Source organism: Pyrus communis, chromosome 14 (assembly GCF_041283825.1).
Source record: "Pyrus communis isolate YQ-2024b chromosome 14, ASM4128382v1, whole genome shotgun sequence".
NCBI lineage: Eukaryota > Viridiplantae > Streptophyta > Magnoliopsida > Rosales > Rosaceae > Pyrus > Pyrus communis.
Genome location: NC_142578.1, coordinates 25731635 through 25752122, shown reverse-complemented (window position 1 = coordinate 25752122; position 20488 = coordinate 25731635). Strand labels below are relative to the sequence as shown.

The 20488-nt window shown below is 36.6% G+C and overlaps 3 protein-coding genes across 7 annotated transcripts; 1 reads left to right on the top strand and 2 right to left on the bottom strand.

The window, feature by feature from the left end:
• Positions 1-771: 771 nt before the first annotated feature.
• Positions 772-2410, bottom strand: LOC137711886 (transcription factor MYB60-like). The gene is made up of 3 exons (XM_068451042.2): positions 2198-2410; positions 1858-1987; positions 772-1639 (listed from the first exon to the last, which is right to left on the bottom strand). The coding sequence occupies exons 1-3, from the start codon at positions 2328-2330 to the stop codon at positions 925-927; spliced, it is 978 nt and encodes a 325-aa protein (XP_068307143.1). The 5' UTR covers positions 2331-2410; the 3' UTR covers positions 772-924.
• Positions 2411-5640: 3230 nt separating this feature from the next.
• On the bottom strand, positions 5641-14096 carry LOC137713232 (putative ADP-ribosylation factor GTPase-activating protein AGD14). Of its 4 annotated transcripts, none has more exons than XM_068452514.2 (14): positions 13701-14056; positions 13537-13598; positions 11094-11181; positions 10954-11015; positions 10784-10880; positions 9744-10190; positions 8721-9240; positions 8479-8636; positions 8132-8260; positions 7942-8058; positions 7762-7848; positions 6933-7065; positions 6674-6719; positions 5641-5925 (listed from the first exon to the last, which is right to left on the bottom strand). In XM_068452514.2, exons 1-14 carry the CDS (start codon positions 13794-13796, stop codon positions 5871-5873), a joined length of 2097 nt encoding a protein of 698 aa, XP_068308615.1. In that variant the 5' UTR covers positions 13797-14056; the 3' UTR covers positions 5641-5870. The 4 variants fall into 4 exon arrangements, with proteins under 4 accessions (XP_068308615.1, XP_068308614.1, XP_088540194.1 ...); XM_088684069.1 differs by lacking the exon at positions 5641-5925 and adding an exon at positions 6378-6580; XM_068452513.2 differs by having other exon boundaries at positions 8479-9240; positions 13701-14096.
• Positions 14097-15311: 1215 nt separating this feature from the next.
• Positions 15312-19671, top strand: LOC137713449 (uncharacterized). 2 transcript variants are annotated; one of them, XM_068452744.2, is made up of 4 exons: positions 15312-15691; positions 17994-18536; positions 18872-19001; positions 19194-19671. In XM_068452744.2, exons 1-3 carry the CDS (start codon positions 15422-15424, stop codon positions 18974-18976), a joined length of 918 nt encoding a protein of 305 aa, XP_068308845.2. In that variant the 5' UTR covers positions 15312-15421; the 3' UTR covers positions 18977-19001; positions 19194-19671. The 2 variants fall into 2 exon arrangements, with proteins under 2 accessions (XP_068308845.2, XP_068308843.2); XM_068452742.2 differs by lacking the exon at positions 18872-19001 and having other exon boundaries at positions 15314-15691.
• Positions 19672-20488: the final 817 nt, after the last annotated feature.

Genomic DNA, 20488 nt, shown 5'->3' with positions numbered 1-20488 from the left:
AAAAAAAAAAAAATATATATATATATATATATATATGATTAATTAACATAACTAAATACACATAAGAAAAAAGAATGATTAGAAACTACTCATTTGGAAGTGCTTTTAAAATAGTTAAAAGCAATTTTGATGAAAATATTTTTTGAAATCAATCATTGGTAAAAATGCAAGTGAATTCTAGAAAAGTACTTGAAGTGCTATCGGAATTCAAAAATATTTTTTTTCTAAAAACGCTTTCAATTATTTTAAAAACACTTTCAAATATGCACTTCTCTCTCTACTTATTATTTGAAGTATAGGAGTAGTTAATTACCATGGAGCAATTACCTGTAAACTTGAATATCAGTCAATGAGGTACCTACATTTCAATATATTTACTCAATATTAATTGCACATTTACTTATTATTTGAAGTATAGGAGTAGTTAATTACCATGGAGCAATTACCTGTAAACTTGAATATCAGTCAATGAGGTACCTACATTTCAATATATTTACTCAATATTAATTGCACATTTACTTAGGCCAATTTGCTCTTGCATCCTATTAGCATCAAGGGCCACCCAATAAATGAAATATTTTAAGTCAATTTATTTTCCATTTTAAATGTAGGGTTTGGAACTCAATTTTGTTATTGTTAGACTGCATTCAACCAAGTCACCGGCAATCGAACTCAGAACTTTGGGTGCAAGGTGTAAAACCAACTCAGCATTAAGACCCTTGTCATTTGAACAATAAAACTTTCACACACCAAAGATAAATGATGATCAACTTTCTTGAAATATTCCATCCATTCACAAAGAAAAGAAATAGAAGTTACAATTAACAAATTAAGACCCTTCATTTGTTGTAGTTTTTTCCTACTAGGGTTATGTTTAAGCAGCTAGCTTAACCTCTTAAGGCATAGCTAGCTAGCTAATTAAGCTCAAACCAAGGACATTGGAGACAATTCCATCATCTGATCATCTTCTACATGTCCAGCACTTTCATCCAACAGCCACTTCTCAAGAAACGTCAATGGAGGATTGTTACAGTTAGTACTACTGCTTTCACATCGAAGAATTTGCTTACACTTCTGATCCTCGTCGCGCAGAAGATGGCGATCATGAATTATTTCTCCATTGTTTGGAACTTTAATACTAAGTTGTGACGCCTTGTTGTTAGAATAAGTAGATGAATCACAAGTAGACCTGTCCCACGAAGCAAAATTGTTCAAGTTCTCATACGACAGAATCGATTCAAACTCCTCGTTAGATGCTAGATTTCCTGTGCTAATACCGCTAGGTTTTCCTTGATCATCGCCACTTGCAGCATGGTGTTTGAGGCTGGAGGTCCTTGGAGTTGGGGAGGATCTCATCCAACCTTCTAGGAGCCGCGAAATGTTCTCAGTGCTTGAGGCGTATGTGGAGGAGGATTGGTTGTTCCTCAGAACAATTGAGGAGGCATGGCTTGTCATATTATCTAAGCTCCCATCACTCAAACTCATCCTTGATACATTTACGTTAAACGGATCATCTGACGTTGTGTGAGGATCAAGAGCTGATTGAAAGTTCTTCAGCTTCTTCTTCAAGTGAGTGTTCCAGTAGTTCTTTATGTCGTTATCGGTTCTCTGTGGCAGATAGGAAGCTATTGCTGCCCATCTGCTCGATCAAACCAGTATTAATTATTCATATAATTAAACTCACCAATTTAATACACACCTATAAGAATAAAAACACTCACGCATAACCTTTTCCGATAGCAGAATGCCTTTTCCGACAACATTTGATTCTCGCTAATAACAATTATGTTGTATTATTGACAATCGTCGACAGGAAAAAAAAGAAGTAATGAACGAAGAAGTTTGAAGATGAATTACTTGTTACCCAATAAAGCTTGCAAGTGAATGATCATCCCTTCTTCATGAGGTGTGAAGTTACCGCGCTTGATTCCCGGTCTGAGGTAATTAGTCCATCTGAGTCTGCAACTTTTGCTGCACCTCATCAACCCTTTTTGCACCCAAAAAGTCAAGAAAAAATTGAATAAATGTACAAAACATCAATTCACAAAGAAATTAAAAGGAAAAATTATAACACATAATATAATAGTAACTAAATTGCTTAAAACTTTTTTCTGACACAAGCTAAAATTGGGAAGGGAGAAATCGAACCCAAGACCTCGAGTGAAAAGATAAATGCTGAATTTTATGATAAAATTACCAGTGTTGGTGGGAACTGATCTCCAATTTCCAGGACCATGCTCTTGGATGTAAGAAACAAGGATGATGTCCTCCTCTGGAGTCCATGGACCTTTCTTGATTCCAACCTTCTCACAGCAAGGAGGCCTTACCATCTCTCTCTCTCTCTCTCTCTCTCTCTCTCTCTCTAGATCTCTGGCCTCTCCCAAGGACCTAAAATACAGACCTAAACATTTCAAATAGTACTCTTATGTTATGAGCTCATATATATATATATATGAATGTATGCATGCATGTATGTGTGTGTGTGTGTGTGTGTGTAAATGTATGAATGTATGCTTGCATGCATGTATATATATACGTGTGTGTATTGATCATCTACCTCGCTGAGTAATCTGCCCTTTGTTATTAAACAACTTTAATACAGTCGATCAGTAGAAACCAAAGTCAGAAGGGGAAGTCGATCAAGGATTCGGGTCCTCTCCGGATCCGTCCGCTCACCCGATCTGGCCGTCCGTAATAGATCGTGTGGCTAAAATGAACTCTCTCTTCAACTGTCTTCCCTCAAATATCCATAGCTTTTTGTATCAGTATACGCATGCATCGTGAACCTCGTAAATTCCCTACTTATGGTGAAAAAATGATTGGGTGATGACATGTATGAAAACACAAACTATTAAATGAGGTCCTTAAGAAGGATTTCTTACTACACCTAAAACGTAAACCCTAAACTATTTTCAATGTGAGAGTTACTACTTTTTCATTCCTTGTGTGTTAGTAAAGCATGTATACATGTCGGGAATGATAACATCGTCTAGCATGAGTAAGGTTCTAAAAGACGCTAGGCGTTAGTCGGGCGGCGAGTTGGAGCCCTGCTTAGCCGCCTAGGCGGACTAGACGGATTTAAGTAAATCTATTATATCTCGTGTAAATAAGTTTTTGTTTATACTTAAAATATGTATATTTCATCGTAAACTACAAAGTAAAATACCATATATATTATGAAGTATTGGAACATAATGAAAACATGATGAACAAACATATAATGTGTGTTCATTTAAGAATTCAACAAGCCTCTTACAATTTATTGAAAAAAAATAAAATGCAAAATGAAAGTTATCTATTTTCTCTCTAAGTGAGTCACAACCTAGACGAGCGTCTCAACAGGTTTGGGCGTCTTTTCTTAATTTTCAAACACCTAGGCGTTAATCAGGGCAGTGGCTAGCCGCCTAGCGCCTAGGCGGAGATTTTTTACAACAGTGAGCATGAGAGAGAATTTTCATTTTTTCTTTCACATGAGAGAGATTTTTCAGTGTAACCAAAACACGGGACAGTATGCCATTATACAATTCAAGGCTTTAAAGGCACTTAAATTTTTTTTCCTAATTATATAATGATATGTGACGTACTGCCTTGTATTCCGACCGTACTGAATAATCTCTCCTCACATGAATGATTGGAGATACATAGCAATGCGTTCATGGAATGGCTTAAATTTTGAGGACAATTTTTGTAGCGGAAGTGGAAGGGAGTGGCCCAGTGGTGCGTTAGTTCAAAGGATATATATATATATATATATTTTTTTTTTTTTTTTTTTACCTCCTCAAGTTTGAGGTCGATTTCAATTGTAAGTTTTCTAATTATATAATGATATGTAACGTAACATCTTGTATTCCGACCGTACCGAATAATCTCTCCTCACATAAATGATTGGAGATACATAGCAATGCGTTCATGGAACGGCTTAAATTTTGAGTACAATTTTTGTTGCGGAAGTGGAAGGGAGTGGCCCAGTGGTACGTTAGTTCAAAGGATATATATATATATATATTTTTTTTTTTATCTCCTTATGTTTGAGGTCAATTTCAATTCCTTACAATATCTTTAAAACATTTTACTTTCATACCTTAAGTATTATTTTATTTCAATTTCATACATCCTTTAAAAAATCTATTAAGTAAACTGATAAGTAATAACGTGGCAAATAAGGATTCCATTTGTGCTGACGTGGCTGCAATGCAGCTAAACACTCGTCTTCCCCACCCCTTCTCCCCACCCGAGCACACCCCGAACCCAAAATCCCCCTCACACTCACACTCCTCACCGCCGGCACCTTCCTCCTCACGCTCACACTCCTCACCACCCTCACCGAAACGCACAACATCACACGTCGACCCTCCTCCACTCTCCTCACTCTCTCTCTCTCTCTCGAACCCCAAACCCCAAAATCCCCAGATCCAAAACCCAAAATTCCCAAATCCAAAATCCCTAGTTCTCAACCTTCAACCACTACCTCATCCTCACCCACCTTGCCGTCGACATCATGACCGCACCACTATCACCGTCTGCGCCGTCAACAACTTGGAAATGTCGGCCCTTCTTTCCAAGCATCGCTGAAAAAGCACCGGTGGATTATTTTTTTACTTTTGTAGGTTTCATACAAATAATCTGGGTTTTTTGGGGTTTTTTTTTGGGGGGGTGGTGGGGTTAGGGGGGGGGTTGCGGAGAGGTCAGGTGTGGGATGGGGGATTTGGGTTGCAGGGAAGGGGTGGGTTTTTTGGATGGGAGGGGAGGTGAAGAGAGTGAAGGAGAGGGAGAAAGGATCGGGGAAGATGGTTTCAGGTTTTTTTTATTTTTTTTATTTTTATTTTTTAAATTAATTAATTTTTTTAAGAGTAAATTATTATAATATTTTAAATGTATAAAAAAATATTTTTTTGTCACGTGGCATAAATTTAACAGCCACATCCGCACAAATGTAGCATCCACATTAACTTCCAAATGACTAATGGATGGAAAATGTAACGAATCTATTATATTGAAATAAAATAGTACTTGAGTTATGAAAGTGAAATGTTTTAAAGATGTTATAAGGAATTGAAATCAACTTCAGACATGAGGGGGTAAAATGTAATATACCATATATATATAGAAAGAGATCCTCGTCGAATCTCTTCCACCAATACCACCAGATCAAGTGATTCAAGCCCTTGAAATTTGATCTGTTTAATTAAATTTCAAGAACCCTAATCACTTGATTGCCTTGATAAAAAAGATCCGGAGATGATCTCTTTCCTATATATACATACACACACACGGTAACAAATTTCAAGACAGTGATTATAGTTTTTCTTTTGTTCAAACTTGATCAATTCGCCTTTAACAAAAATTGAACTTAATACTCACTTATAAATGAATTAAAATTACACTAGACCATAATACTAAATGAATTATGACCTTATGCTTTTAAATTTTACGAATTTTTACACCCAAAAAAAAATAAAGAAGAGATGCTTCATTCCAGGTTGCCTTGGACTTGTCCTCCAGCCCTTTATTTTCGGTTATCAAAGAATAAATTAAGCAAAAACAACGAACATAATTAAACGAAGCATGTGAAGGAGAAAATGGGACCCTAATATTGGACTTGTGAAAGAAATAAACGCACACGTGAACGTGTAGAAGAAGTACAGAAAGAAAAATATATACACATTGTACCTGTCAATACAAACACATACTGGAATTTGAAGAAGCATATCAAACAGGCTGAAAAATATTCATGGCAAACGTTTATTTCCACAAATAAATACCACGAGAACAATCTGTCCTATTGATTAAAACGACGGCGTACAAATTCAATATAGAAGTTACACTACCAACTGAATGATTCCAGAGACTATTCTGGCCTCCCCATATTCCTATGCAAAAGGATTTCCTCCGATGGACGCAACAGGTTCCTGTGTTGGAACATTCCTGCAAAAATAAGCAACTTCACATTAATCCATGACAGCAACAACGTCGAGCATCAATCTCTCATCCAACGCCAGCCAAGTTGAGTTTCTAAACTCCATCTAGCATCGTTGTACTGTAGTTTTGGATATTCAACTTATTTGGTAAGGCAATCTCTAACTCTAAGCAGTGACTAGAGAGAGAATACTGTGTCCATCAGATACATCATTCACAACCTGACACAATTACATCGGGTATTCATCCAATATATTTCAAAACATGGTGCTGTAAGTAAAACTCACTAACCCTGTTCGAACATGTTCCTTACAGCTGTCAGAACTGGTCATATGTAAATTCATGAATCAGAAATGATTTTCGTTTGCGCACTCCTTCTTGACTCAATTATAAACTTTGGTAGGGACACCCCAACGACGTCATCCATAGCCCATAAGGCACCTCTCACAAAAGCACAGGACCCCTTGTAGTTTGGTCCCACTCGACTCCACAATGACCCCGCACTAAGTTTCTCTCGTGTTAGAGGCCCACTTTCATCAACATCATCCGTCCTTCCTCCACCTAGTTATTACCCATTTTCCTTTAAGATGTCAACCTAGTTATTATCCGGTTTTGGTGATGGATTGCTGATCCTCTACCATATGAAGTTGGTAACCACACAAACCTATGAGAATAATATAATGTGTCTGCAATTTTAGACCTTTGTCTTAAAAGATAATGAAGAGGCTAAAAAATAATTAGTAGTAGATAAACTTACGGAATCTGAGAACCATGTGCATGCCCTGGCATATATGTCAAACCACCTACATCAAATCAAAATCGAATTGAATGAAAAATATAAGATTGTTGTGGCCGAATATTTCAATGGTCCTGCAATTTTCTCTGGCAACCAATTGATGCGTCCAACAGCCATTGGATTAAAAAATACGCAACCTGGTTGGCGATAGTTGTGGGAACAAAACAACAAAAGAGAAAGAGAAAGGAATGTAGCATTTTGCTGGCACTGAAAAGCTTACCTTCTGCTGCAGCTGGAATATACGGCATCCCAGACACTGGATTTTGCGGAAACCATGCCTGAGATGCATCGAAGAAAGAGGATTGCAAATGAGCATTTGGGAGAGAGGCTTGTAAGGAGTTCATGTCCAAAAACTGAAAGAGAACACAAGACAAAATTAGAACCGAGAAATCTAAGAATTGTATATGTGTATGCTAGTTGCTAGAAAACGCCATTCCAAATCCTTCTTTAATTTAATTGAAACATGATACCGTCTAAGAATGATATGGTAGACACTGATTCGTACCAACTCATTACAGTTTATCAATCACACCACTTCCATTGTGACTTTCCCATGAGATTTAAATTACATTATGGTGAGAATGAAAAATGCAACAAGTGTCTTATTCAGCAACACTTTTAAGCCATGAATTAGTCTAATAGAATGGTCTAATATTTAATTTTCAGACTGGACCTTAGAGGCATACATAGATTGCAGCATTTATTACACTAATAGAACTCATCTTTCACAGAACGTACAGTTCTGATATCAACTATTTGACTTTAGTTATCAATTCACAACTTTTACAGGAAGTACAGTTCATTTCCGCTATCAACCAAGCATCATGCTATGGTTATCCTCGACAGTTGACAGTTATGGTAAACAAATAATATCATAACTCCACCCATGCCCTTAATCAGCTTCCACATTCAAAATTCTCACACAAACACACAAAAACTCACATAAAGCTGATAGAAATAGGGAACAATGCACTATAATAGAAACACAATTTCACCAAAAGAACAAAGGAAAGAGGCAATCCCTGATACAATAACTAACAAAAACATACCATACTGTTCTGATCCAGATCTGTATCATAAGGAAGATCAAATGGGTTATTTGATTTGTGGTCAGTGGCATGTGACTTAATTTCTTCCTGTAATTTAGGGTGGAACATAAGAGATTAGTATACAACTAAGCATATTGAAAACCACAGGAAAGATGCTGAAGGAAATTGAAGAGTAAAAACCATTTGAGGAAGCACTTGTGGAGTATATGATTGCCCCAACACAGCATGTACGGGCAGACCAGGATCACAGGGTTCACCTTGGGAAACAGGTCCCCGAATCCCCTCTTTATTAGATCCCTGCAAGCAAATTCCATACAATCAGATGAAGAAAATAAATAATTTGAGAGAAATACAAGGTTGACGCAGAAACCTCAGAAATTCTGAATCCAAAATCACGGTCACCAGCTGACGAAAGCTTGTCTGTTACTCCTGGTTCACTGCCCTTCTTAGTGACCTCCAATGGATGATGGCCAATAGAATCTTCAAAAGCATTCCATGACTACTTAAAAACAACATATTTCACATCAAGGCATGCCACTATCTTAAGTAAACTTTATATTCATTATAATAAAGAAATTAAAAAAAAAAAAAAAAAAAAAAAAAACAACTCAAGTGGGGTGTGAAGTACATAAAAAGCCATGATCTATTAAAAACCATTATCCTGAAGATCCAAATAAGTAATTGGTGCAGGTGTAGTTTGATCATAATGATGCTTACCTGGGTGCCTCTAGTATTGGGATCTGTGACATTGTGCAAACTATCGTTCCATGGACTAGAAACATCTGAAAAAGGTCCACGACTACTAGAGTACTGAAAGGATGGCCATTGCATGCCTGTGTTTGATGATGAGAATGCATCAAAATTTCCAACAGAACCTCCGCCATTGGAAGCTACATGAAAGGATGGCCATTGCATGCCTGTGTTCGATGACGAGAATGCATCAAAATTTCCAACAGAACCTCCACCATTGGAAGCTACATTGTCAAGGATAATATTTTTGGTGGTTGGAATAGAAGCTGAGGGTTGAGGTGCATCAAACGTTGCCCATCCTTCACTTTTAGGGGCAGCCTCGGCTACTTGTTTATCCAAGGTTGGAGTTGACTGCTGCTGAGGAAAATCAGCAAATAACTCCAAGGAAGGTTGGAAAACTTGAGGCTGGTCTATATTCATACATGAATTGGAAGACGATATAGATGGTTGAAACAAATCTATGGATGGAGACAAAGATGCTGCTGGTAACTGGAACAAATCAATGGAACAAGCTGCAGACGAGACTTCTGGTTTAACCGAGGCCTTGAAAAGGTCCAAATTATCACTAGTTCCAAACTGAGATGATCCTGTAAAAGAAGTTGATTTATCCGGGAAGATTACAGTAGCTTGTTCAGGTTCAACAGCATTTGTTAAACCGGCTGAATTAAATGACTTGAGCGACATGGAATAGCTATCCAACGAGACAAAATTTCCTGAGGATGTAGTTCTCTGAACAAGCAACAAATGTCAGGTGATGGAAAAACTAAGGGCAGCATAAGATGATTATCAAATAGAAATGATGCTAGCCAGATAGGATAGCGCACATATATATATATATATATATATATATATATATATATATATATACAGATAAAAGCAGAGAATTAAGGTACACACACCAATTAACATAGCACTAATGAAATGAGGAAATAAATCCACTTAGTATGAGCTCAACTTACCAACACCAACACTTAACTAATTGAGCGATCAAAAAATGCCTATCTGAAGAAAACATGACCCAAATCATTGACTACATGTATCCGATCTTAAATTTTCCCCTTTTAAGCCCCAAAGACAGTTAAATTTATTTTAGCTGGATATAGATCAATGCTACAGAAATATATATATCCGCCCTACAAGAATATTAAAAGGTATACAGCTGTAATTTTAAAGGGAACCTTGGATACAGCTAATCATTTTGAATGCTAAAAGCAATTCTACAAGAAAAAGACCTGTGGACAGGATATCCCTGCTGCATCTCTCTTGACATTTGCCTCTGGAAATGTATCCTTTGATTGGTGTCTTACTTCATTTAGATTATCCCATGAAGGCACGAAAGTGGGGCTGCTGGATCCAGTGTCCTTCTGAAAATTAGGAGACTGTACTCCAGATCTAGACAAATCACCTCCACTTGACACAGAGAAATCTGAAGCTCTTGAACCAGAGCCCTCATTCGCAAACCTGTCTTCGTACATTTGCTCACTTAAACGGCCAGCACTGTAGACAAAACTCGACATCTTTCCTTCATATCGACCTCGGTCAGAACCAGGCTTCCTAGTAAGTGCAGCAGCTTGTTTTCCATACCGTCGATCTTCATACTGATAGTCATAAGGTGGGCTTTGAGAATAGGAATGATAAGAACTAGCACGTCTTGTCTCATCTTCACGGATTCTATAGGTCTACAAGGAATAGCATAGATTAGGCCCATAACCGTTGCAGAAAAAAATAAGTCAAAGTGTAACATAAGGAGATTATTGGTGTACACAGTTACAGCCTATTCATTCTGTTCTTTTGATGGTGTGCATGATGTCTCTGAATCTTAAAAGAGAAAAAACAATTAGTTGTTTTGTAATTTCTTCAATAGAATCAAATACGAACTGGAGCAGGCCGCTGTTATGCCCCACAAAACAAATGAACTGGACAGTTATGAAAACTCTTTTCAATTACAGTCAATTTTACCGCATTATTACAAATAAATATTTCCTTAAGTGAAATCTTATGTATCATAACAATATAATATACATCAATTGTGAGAGAACCCACATTAAGAAAGTAAAGCCTTGCACAGTAGTATATAGTAAATACTATCATTGGCACTCCTTTTGCCTTTTCACTCTCTCAATTATGTACCTCAATTTAGCATGGGTACACAATTTTATGTTAACAAAAATCTATTACTTTTTTCAGAAATATCAATGTTACCACTGATATTTTTGCAAATCCAAACTACCAATATATCTGCCCATATCAATATTTTAATCCATACTATTACCTGCATATCTCTTGGAGGCTTTTCAGAGGTCCTTCCTCCAGCATATTTCTTATCTACATATACACTTCTTATGAACTCACGGATTTTATCAGCCTTACTGCAAGAAGAAAAACATGACATAAGTGTACACCCCAAAATGAGCATGCTGAACATTGTAGCAATTCTATTACCTGCTATCTGGCAATCGTTGCCTTTGAAGGTCCCAATCCTTCAAATAAATTTCCCTTGCACGCTGGTAAGAGTGAATGACCCATTAGAATAAAAACAAGCAAACATTTTCTTCCAAAGAAAATGAGAATTCAGCATGTACCTGGTTACCACCATTTTGAAGTGCTTCAACTTCTTGTGAAGTAAACTTGGACATGGATACTGACTTCACACGATGAGTAAATTCCCGACTATATCACAAAATAATATGTATGATTCTATTAGGGGAAAGAAAGGAAAGGTGGATAGAGCATATGTACAACATACCAAACAGGAAAAGACTGCACGTTAAAATATGTGAAGAGCCACGGTTTTTACTTGAAGGAAACTACATTTATGTTGTGTTTGGATGATGAGTTTAGACTACATAAATAAGAGATGTGCTACAAAACATATAGATGGATTTCAAATGACTAGATGCAATACACTGAGAGGGATTTATAAATGACTACTTTGAAGGAGTAATTTGAAAATCCTTTGTTTAGTGGCTTTTTAATGCTCATGTATTGCATTTTCAATCCCTTTATCTAAATGTTTTGTAGTGCATTTCTAACTAATTTAGCCTAAATCCTGCATCCGAACAGAACGTTAGATGTCAATGTGCTCAAGGTTCGGAGAATCGTTTTACCATGAATGGTACTGAAAGTTGGAAAAAGGGTAAAGATAAGTGCCAAACTCCAAGAATTAATTATCCGAGCACAGAAATATATTTCCATTTCAAAAGCTCGATCTAAAGAGCAATTATTCAGAATCAAAAGTATGACAATTTAACAATCAAGATTTCATAATGAAGCACACAGCTTGCCTGTGCACATTAAAAGTATTGATACATATGAAAAGGAAAATTAACTAAGAGAACAAAAGGCATGCGCGATACCATCCTAATGCAAGAATCAACCCTTATCTATTGTCATCTCGTGCTTACCCCCTAATCATTTTAAAAAAGAGTACCACCTTAGGTAATTTATAGTTGATCTATCTTTCAAAGGACTTTCAATACATTCATCTTCAAAAGAAGCTTACAACCGAAAGAGTGAAATGAAGAGGAAATCTTCACTTCATCCAAAGCTGAAAGCCTGAAATACACTGATAAAATGAAAAACTAAAAATTTGAAAAATCCCTACTCAGTTATGATATTGGATGGTTTAGAACCTATAACACATTCTACGCAACTAACCAAAAGAATTCAACCTAAGAAACCTAGTTTACTCTTAAATACTAAAAAGGCTATTTGAAGTTCGCGACGTTTTGGCTAGGTAAGAACTTAAAAAAAAAAATTAACTGAATTTGATGTGGGTAGTGGTACGTTTCACACCAATCCATTCAAAGCCTGACTTGCACCTAAGTACAAAATCCTTGGAACTTGTTTAGTTGGTCCAGCAACCTTATTAGAGAGCATTTAGACGGCACAACAGCACTTGGTGAATGGCCCAAGAGGGATCTCAACAATCCAGCACATTCCCAAGCCCAAAGTATTTATTATGGAGGCAGACGGACAGCTTCTGCACTTGCATGAGTATCATGCATCTCCTATAGTTAAGGTAACCCTAAAAAAAGAAATTGGCCCACTTCAGAAACAATCAATTGTATTTTTGTTGCGAGTATGGACCTCAGTCATTCTGTTAATTTCAATACATTCCAAAGAGAACAGTCTTGTGTATGTTCATCAATAAAAGAGGGGGGAGAGATAGTTGTTTAAATGACATCAATCGGGTTTATTTTGTGGATGTTATACAAGGAATGCAACTTGATGCCAAAAAGTTTCTAAAGTGATCTTGATAATAACAGTACATATGGACAAGTATTAAGTTGGTATTAGGGATGTCTGTCTTATTTAACACTTTAAATCATGTCCCCACAGTTGAATTTTTTTTTACTTGTAGAATAAGCTAAACTTCCAAGAGTCATAGTTAAGTAGGCTAAAACTTTCTTGTTTTTTCCTCAAAACCTCTCCCATATGCAACATTGTGAAACTTGCTCTATAATTGCAGAGGCTGATAACAAAGTTTATAGATCAGCGTCAAACAACAAGCATGGTAACCAAAACATGTTAAAAACATTGAACGGTTGACCAGATCATTCGTGATTTATAAACACCGAAAATCCTATCTTGCAATAATTTCCCTTACAATATCCATGTATGGGTCTAAAAATTGAAACTTTTGTAGTCAACTAAACTTGTACACATTTAGAATCATATAAACATTCCATATTTTATCTTAATCTTCGATATCCATTTTAGTGGCATTGTTGCACAGATGGCAGCAAGCAGAGTTCTTCGACATCCTCAAATTTCTAACTAATAATTATAGCATAGTAAAGAAGTTGCAAACTTTAGATACAATTGACCAAACAGAAAACCCTCAGTCAAAAATAGCAGATTAGGAAGGTTTTCGGTTTTCCATTTCCACCAAAAAAAAAAAAAAAAACTAACTCCAGCGTGCATCTCAATACGCAAATTTAGCAGGACGAATACATTCGATACGAGGCAAAGATTATGCACTAAAAACAAGAAATTGGATCAAACGATTTTGAAGAAACTCACTGTATGCCACTGCAAGTCATGCAAACGAAAGTCCAAAAATTTGTGCAGACGTATTGAGGACCCTGCATGTACAAACCAAATTACATTAAATAAAATCCTCCAGCTGCGAAAAACAAAATAAATACCCGAAAAAATTCGAGAAAACTAGAGAGAGGGAAGAGTACCAGGCCATTACAGTTGATGCATCGCCGATTAGGAGGGAGCTTCATGAGGCCCCGAATGATCTTCTCGTTTCGCTCTTCCTCTTTTCTGCTTCCCATTTCTGAAACAAAATCAAAACCCTATAACCAGAAGAAGCAGAAGAAAACAAAGAACGGAATCGGAGGGTGGATTTGAACTGCGCTCCTCCCTCCTCTCTCTCTTTCCTCTCTCTCTCTCCTCCCTCTCTTTCTCTCTCTAGAAGGAACAAGGAAGGAAGGAATGAGAAGGCTTTAGGGTTGGTTCGGTTGGGGTTTTTTGAATTTGGGAGAGAGGGGAAGGGAACTCTGGAATCTGAATCTGCTGCTTTCGAGGACCGGACAGCAAGCGCTCGCTGCCTTTCCCTTATAAATTTTAATTTTTTTTTTATTTTTATTGGCATTTGTAAAAGATTAATAATTAATTAATAAATAAATATCTAAGTAAATAAACGATCAAGGTTCAAACAAACGCACCCAGCTCATAAAGGTGCATTCAATTAAAAAAACTTCAAACAATTTCGTTCTTATTTTCGCACACTTATTTTCTCTTTCTACTCGCTGTATGCACGTTTGTAATAATAATTTTAAGAAAAATAATTGATCTACCTAGTAATAGTGATAAGTTTTTCATCATGGCTGTATTTTCATATAACACTACTCTAGTAGTGTTAGTAGCCAATCAAATATAAACGTGTTGAATGTTAATACGATTTCGTCAGTGAAGATCGAATGGTGAATAAGACGATTTTGAAGGACTGAGTTAAAAACTTTCTTTAACATGAGCAACCTTAATCTCCGGTTATACTTGAGAAATCAAATTCATGATAGTAAATATCTTCTACAACTTTCATTGCTTTTTTTTTTTTCACATGTGGCCTATTTTGTTTCAAATTTGATGGTGGCCTAGCTGACTTTTGAAAAGTTACCCTAACGGTCGAATGTCAATTCATGATTTATTCTTACTTCTACCCTTTTTCTGTTTGGCCAAATTCCTACTTCTACCTTTGTTGTTCAATACATTTCTATACAAATAAGTTATAATCCAAATAAGTAAAAACATTTATCTCCGCATCTATGGTAAGTATTTACGTCACTATTTGGTAAATAAAAGAATAATTGGTAAAATATGCAACGTGTATTGTGCTTGAAATTTACATAGGTGTATTATTCAGCAACTTTATTTTAAAAATATTTTTTAAAATTTGGCCATTTTTTTCCTAAACTTAAGTATAAATTTTGTCAAAAAAATATTACATAGGTGTATTATTTAGAAACTTTGTCAAAAATATATTTATACAATTTTTTTTTATTAATTGTAAGCATAAAAAACGTAAACTTTATGCATATTATGAAAATGAAAAAGAATTTTAATGAAACACTTCTGAATGGGCGTTAAACATGAAAAATATGTTTGCACATGTACGAGTTTAAAAAAATAAAGTAGGTTTAAAATATGTACTTACCTATATTAAGATGTGAATTTACTAATTATCAATTAAAAAAACTAAGAAAAAAAATAAAGTAAAAGGAGAGAAAATAGAGAAATGTTTCTCAAAGAAAAAAAGAATAAAAAATACAAAGCGTACGATCAGCCAACTAAAAACCCCACCGGATGGTTGGAAATCGATCTCGAACTTGTTCATTATCCTTCACCCACACTCAATATCGCCACCCCTTATCCCTCGCCCCCTCTCGCAACCTCTCCAATGGCCAACGTCTTCCGAACTTCACCTTTCTCGGCGCCAATTGCACCGCCGCCCTCCGCCGCCTCGCCCAATTCTAGAAAACGTTCGTCCGTTTCGTTTCGGCTAAATCAAACCAGCGGCAACAGCACGCCTTATCTCACTGTAAGCCCCCTCCGGTTTTCTCACTTGCCGTCCCTCCGGTTCGTCAAGTTCGCACCTTTGGCTTCACAAGGTGAGACCGAGACGGCTGAGACGGTGGAGAAGGAAGTTCAGAAGGGCGAAGAAATCGAGGTATTGTTTACTTATTTTTTTGTGAATTTGGTTTATCAGCAAACTAGAAAGCAAACTAGCATGAGATTATATTTTATTTATTTATTTATGGACCAATTGGAGAATGTTTAGGGAAGTGATTTCTGCGCACCGTTTTACTTCCTTGCATATCCTGTTTGTTTCTGACCTTTGGATTGAATAAATCAAATGAGAGTGAAGGGAAGAAGAAAGACGGTGTGCGGAAATCATTTCTCATGTTTTGTGAACAAGTGATGAAAGTAGAAGGCTTAGCTTATTTCATAATGTACTGAACAAATTACACTAGGATTTCTGATGTTTGCAACGGAAGGGAATCGAACCCTTGACCTTATTAATCCTAACCCATTTCCCTTACCTCTCCACTTGATTTACTCCAAAAGTGGAGGCTGGGATCCCTTTTCTGTTCACCTTGGTGTAGTTGTGTAAGAGTTCGGGAAGAGTGTTATCATGTCTTCTTGTCATGTACTTTTAGCTGGAAAGTATGGTGCTTTTTGGTATTGGTTGTTGCGGCACCTAAGAGCACTTGGAGCTAACAGAAGACTTGACTCAAAATCAAGCTCAGTGGCTTTCTAGGATTCATATAGGTGTCCCCACTTAGTGGGATAAGGCTTTGTTGTTGTTGTTGTTGTTGTAAAAAAGGGATTGTGTGACAACAAAGACATAGCGCAAGGCATTACATGTGTAACAAGGCTATTTTGGACCCAGATTTTGTCTGACAAGAAACATATAGAAATATATAGAACCAAGATTCTAAAAGACGCTAGGCGCTAGTTTGATGGCGAACTAGGGCCTAGGTAGACTAGGCTGATTTAAGTAAACATATTATATATCATATGAATAAGTGTGTTTATTTGACAAAAAAAAAAGTGTGTTTATACTTGAAAATACATAATTGTGCTGGTATACGTAGTTGAAAAATAAAATGACATATAGGTTAGAAAGTATTAGGACATATTGAAAACATGAGGAACCAGAATATATTGAGTGTTCATCCAAGTATTCAACAAGTCTCTTACCATTTATTGAAAAAAATAAAATGCAAAATAAAAGTTATCTATTTTTTGTCCAAGTGAGAGTCACGACCTAAATAGGTGCCTAGGTGGGTCTAGGTGCCTAGACTGGCGGCTAAGCAGGTCTAGGCGCCCTTTCTTAATTTTCAAATGTCTTGGGATTAATTGGAGCAGTGGCCAGCCGCCTGGTGCCTAGGTGGCCCTAGGCGGGGATTTTTATAACAATGTATAGAACTAGTTGGAAAAGTATCACTTTTTTGGTCTAATGGAAAAAGTATTAGTTATCATTCAAGCACAAAGTCAATCCCAGAACCGTTAATACTCAAATTTTCAGGGCCTGTCACTCTAAGTTCGGTTTCCATCTCCTACATTCTACTTCTTTAAAACTCATTCAGTTCAGTTTGATGATTCACTGTGTATCCTTCAGTTGTTTGTGCTTGTTTATTAGAAAAAGATTGAGCATTGGCTGATGCTTTTCCTTACTTCAATCCGCAGTTCACATGGATTCTCTTTTAAGTGATGGTTTTCATGTTTTAAATCAGTTTGTAAGATTGCACAGTCATCTTGGACTCTTAGGGCTCGTTTGGTTGAAAGGATTGGATTGGAAGGGATAATTTCTCTAAATTCAAGGCATATTGAAGGTAGATTAGAATGATTTTGATTGTGAGGAAATTAGAGAGGATTAGATATGAAGAAAACTTCTCCCATCTCATCCTCCCTTTTTGGGGAGGATTGGAATGGATAACTTTTCTTCATGAGTAATCCTTCTCCTACCTTTAAGTTGGTCACAATTTTTCATTTCTTCTTTCAACATACCTTCAAAATAGTGCCTTATCTATTCCAATCCAATCATGTGTACAAACAAGGCCTTATACTCGTGAGCTTTGAAGACTAAAAGGATTTTTTTTTTTCTCACTATTAATTGTTTCATGTATTCTCGGGCATATAGCATGACATCCACATGATACTAGGATGATGATGAGGGCTGTGATTCTCTATGCATAGTGAGTCGTGTTACCAAGAATATTCTATATATGTATATGTATTTGTATATTTGTATATCTCTTAAAAACGAAGCTTTCATCCTGAGGTTTCTGGCAGATTACTTACTTTTGGCACAGTGTAAAGGATGAAAGATTATATGTGCATCACGTACTACAATTCTTGTATAATTATGAAGTCTCTATTTTCCACACTTCTCAAGGCATTTAGTTTTCTATATTTGCTTACAGTTCCCTACTGTTCTTTCTTTTTCTAATAGTTTTATGGAACAGGACTCTTTAGATGGTGCAATTCCTGTGGAAGATAGTACAAGTGATGGTGAAGAAAGTGGTACGACTGATGATGGTGAAGGTGATACTGAGGAAAAATCTGTTTCCACCATCACAGCGTCACTCCAACTATACAAAGAAGCTTTAGCCAGTAATGATGAATCAAAAGTCACTGAAATAGGTTCTTTCCTAAAATCTTTTGAAGATGAAAAAATAGGACTTGAAATGAAAGTGGCTTCTTTGTCTGAAGAACTGTCAGCAGAAAAGGTTCGGATTCTCAGAATAAGTGCAGATTTTGACAATTTCCGGAAAAGGACAGAAAGGGAACGCCTTTCTCTCGTAACAAATGCTCAAGGGGAAGTTGTGGAGAGTTTGTTGCCTGTAGTGGATAATTTTGAGAGGGCAAAAAGCCAGGTTAAGGTGGAGGTAGAGGGAGAGGAGAAGATCAACAATAGCTACCAGAGCATTTATAAACAGTTTGGAGAGATTTTAAACTCTCTTGGTGTTGTCCCTGTTGAGTTGGTTGGAAAACCCTTTGATCCATTGGTAAGTCGTTCAAACTTCATGGTTATGCATAGGTGAAAGATTTATTAGCATAGGAAAACATTCAGCGTTGGACATTTTCCTTTATTTTCTCAGTCTATATTCTATAATAAAGAATCCACTTTAGTTATAAGTAGTTGTTGAAGAGAAAGACAATAGAATTGCATACTCATAACCATAAATTCACATTTAATCCTTTTACTGGACGCAACAATTACAGTAAGGCATATGATTTCCTGACGAACACTATGTCTTGGTGATCAATAAGTTCATGTGTGGAATTGTGCTGTTTTGTTGGTTGACAAAATGACTTGTGTCTTATGGTTGGCTTTATGCAGGCAAGAAACCAAGTTGGCTCGAAATTCAATCAGTTACTTGATGATTATTATCAAGTAGTTAGTCGATTTTGTTCAGGTTTGATGAAGACCTGGATACGGTTTTAAGTCATGATTGAATCGGGCCAATTTGGTGAGTTCACGAGAGTGAAAACTACATATGGCCTATTTTGCATTAGTAGATTGAACACGTGACATCAAAGTTACTGAATCGTTAAATGTTGTGATCGTTTGATGTCACACTCAGTATGCAGTCTTTAAATGTATTAAGGCAAAAAGAATTTATGCAATTTCTAACCTTGAAACTTGCAATTTTCTTAAACAGTTGCATGAAGCAATCATGCGTGAGGACTCTTCAGAATACGAAGAAGGTATTATAATTGATGAATTTCGCAAGGGGTTTAAGCTCGGTGACAGGCTTTTGCGGCCGTCCATGGTAAAGGTATCGGCTGGTCCAGGGCCTGCCAAGGTAGAGCAGGAAGTACCTCCATCTGAGGAACAGGATGCAAGTGAAACCACCGAGAAGGGAACCGAGTCAGCTTAAAGACCATATATTGAGTCTAGTTCAGTTTTGCAACAGAAATAGTAACTTCAGTTGTACTTCAATCAGTAGGGTAGTAATTTTTGGTGGGTGTGGCTGTTTCTGGTGGCATATTACTGCCAATTTTCTTTTCTACTGAGAGAACTATACTGCTTTTGAGCGAACCATCGGATAAAGCGAGCGCACGGTAACTTCTGTGTAGTGATTTGGATGTCCTTGAATGTTTAGTGCCTACCACATTATCAAATCATCAGTTGGAGTATCTGTTTCTTTTTCGTGATCAGTTACATTATGTACTACTTCAAGTTCATGCAGTCTTGAAATGTATTAACTTCACAGACTTCAACATGTTTCAAACAGCTCGTGGATGTAAAAGTCAGCTAAAATTCGGACGAACTTTGCCACGGCAAAGTTTCTCGGCAATGGAGTACATCTAGGGTTACAAACTTTCCGGTAAGAATTTATGTTTGTTTTGGGTTTTCCTAGTGGTCTACGGTAGGGTTTAGGGTTTAGGGTTTAGTTATCTTTCTTTTGTTATGGTTGTTTTGCAATGAATGTTGGGTAATATTCTGCTTGGAATTGCTCCTAGAATAGCTAAAAACGCTAACCGAGTTCTGAGGAAACATTTGCTAGGTGCTTTTCCATAAAGCACATCCAAGTACTTTTTCACGAAACACTTGGACTTTTAATTATGCATTTCTAACATGTTTCTTGTAGCAAAAACATTTTCTATCATGTTTTTTGAAACGCTTGGTAGCAGAAACATGAAAAATGTTAAAGAGTTTATCAACGCTCTTCTTCCAATCCTAACTCTGTTTTTGTATCACATGTTTTATTTTGTCCTTTTAATTTATTTAATTCAAAGTTCACAAGTAAACATAAGTGTGAAAATCGCATCTCATCATGATTTGTTAAGTGCATTAAGAGCATTTCCTTTGTTTGGTAAAAAAAGAGTCTTGAAAAGTCTGCAACATGATGAACTTTTGCCAACGGTAGGGCATGTTGAATTGTGTTCGGCTAAACTACGAGTCAAGGTAAGCTATTTTTAGATTTGTCCTGAATTCTAGTAAACAACGGGT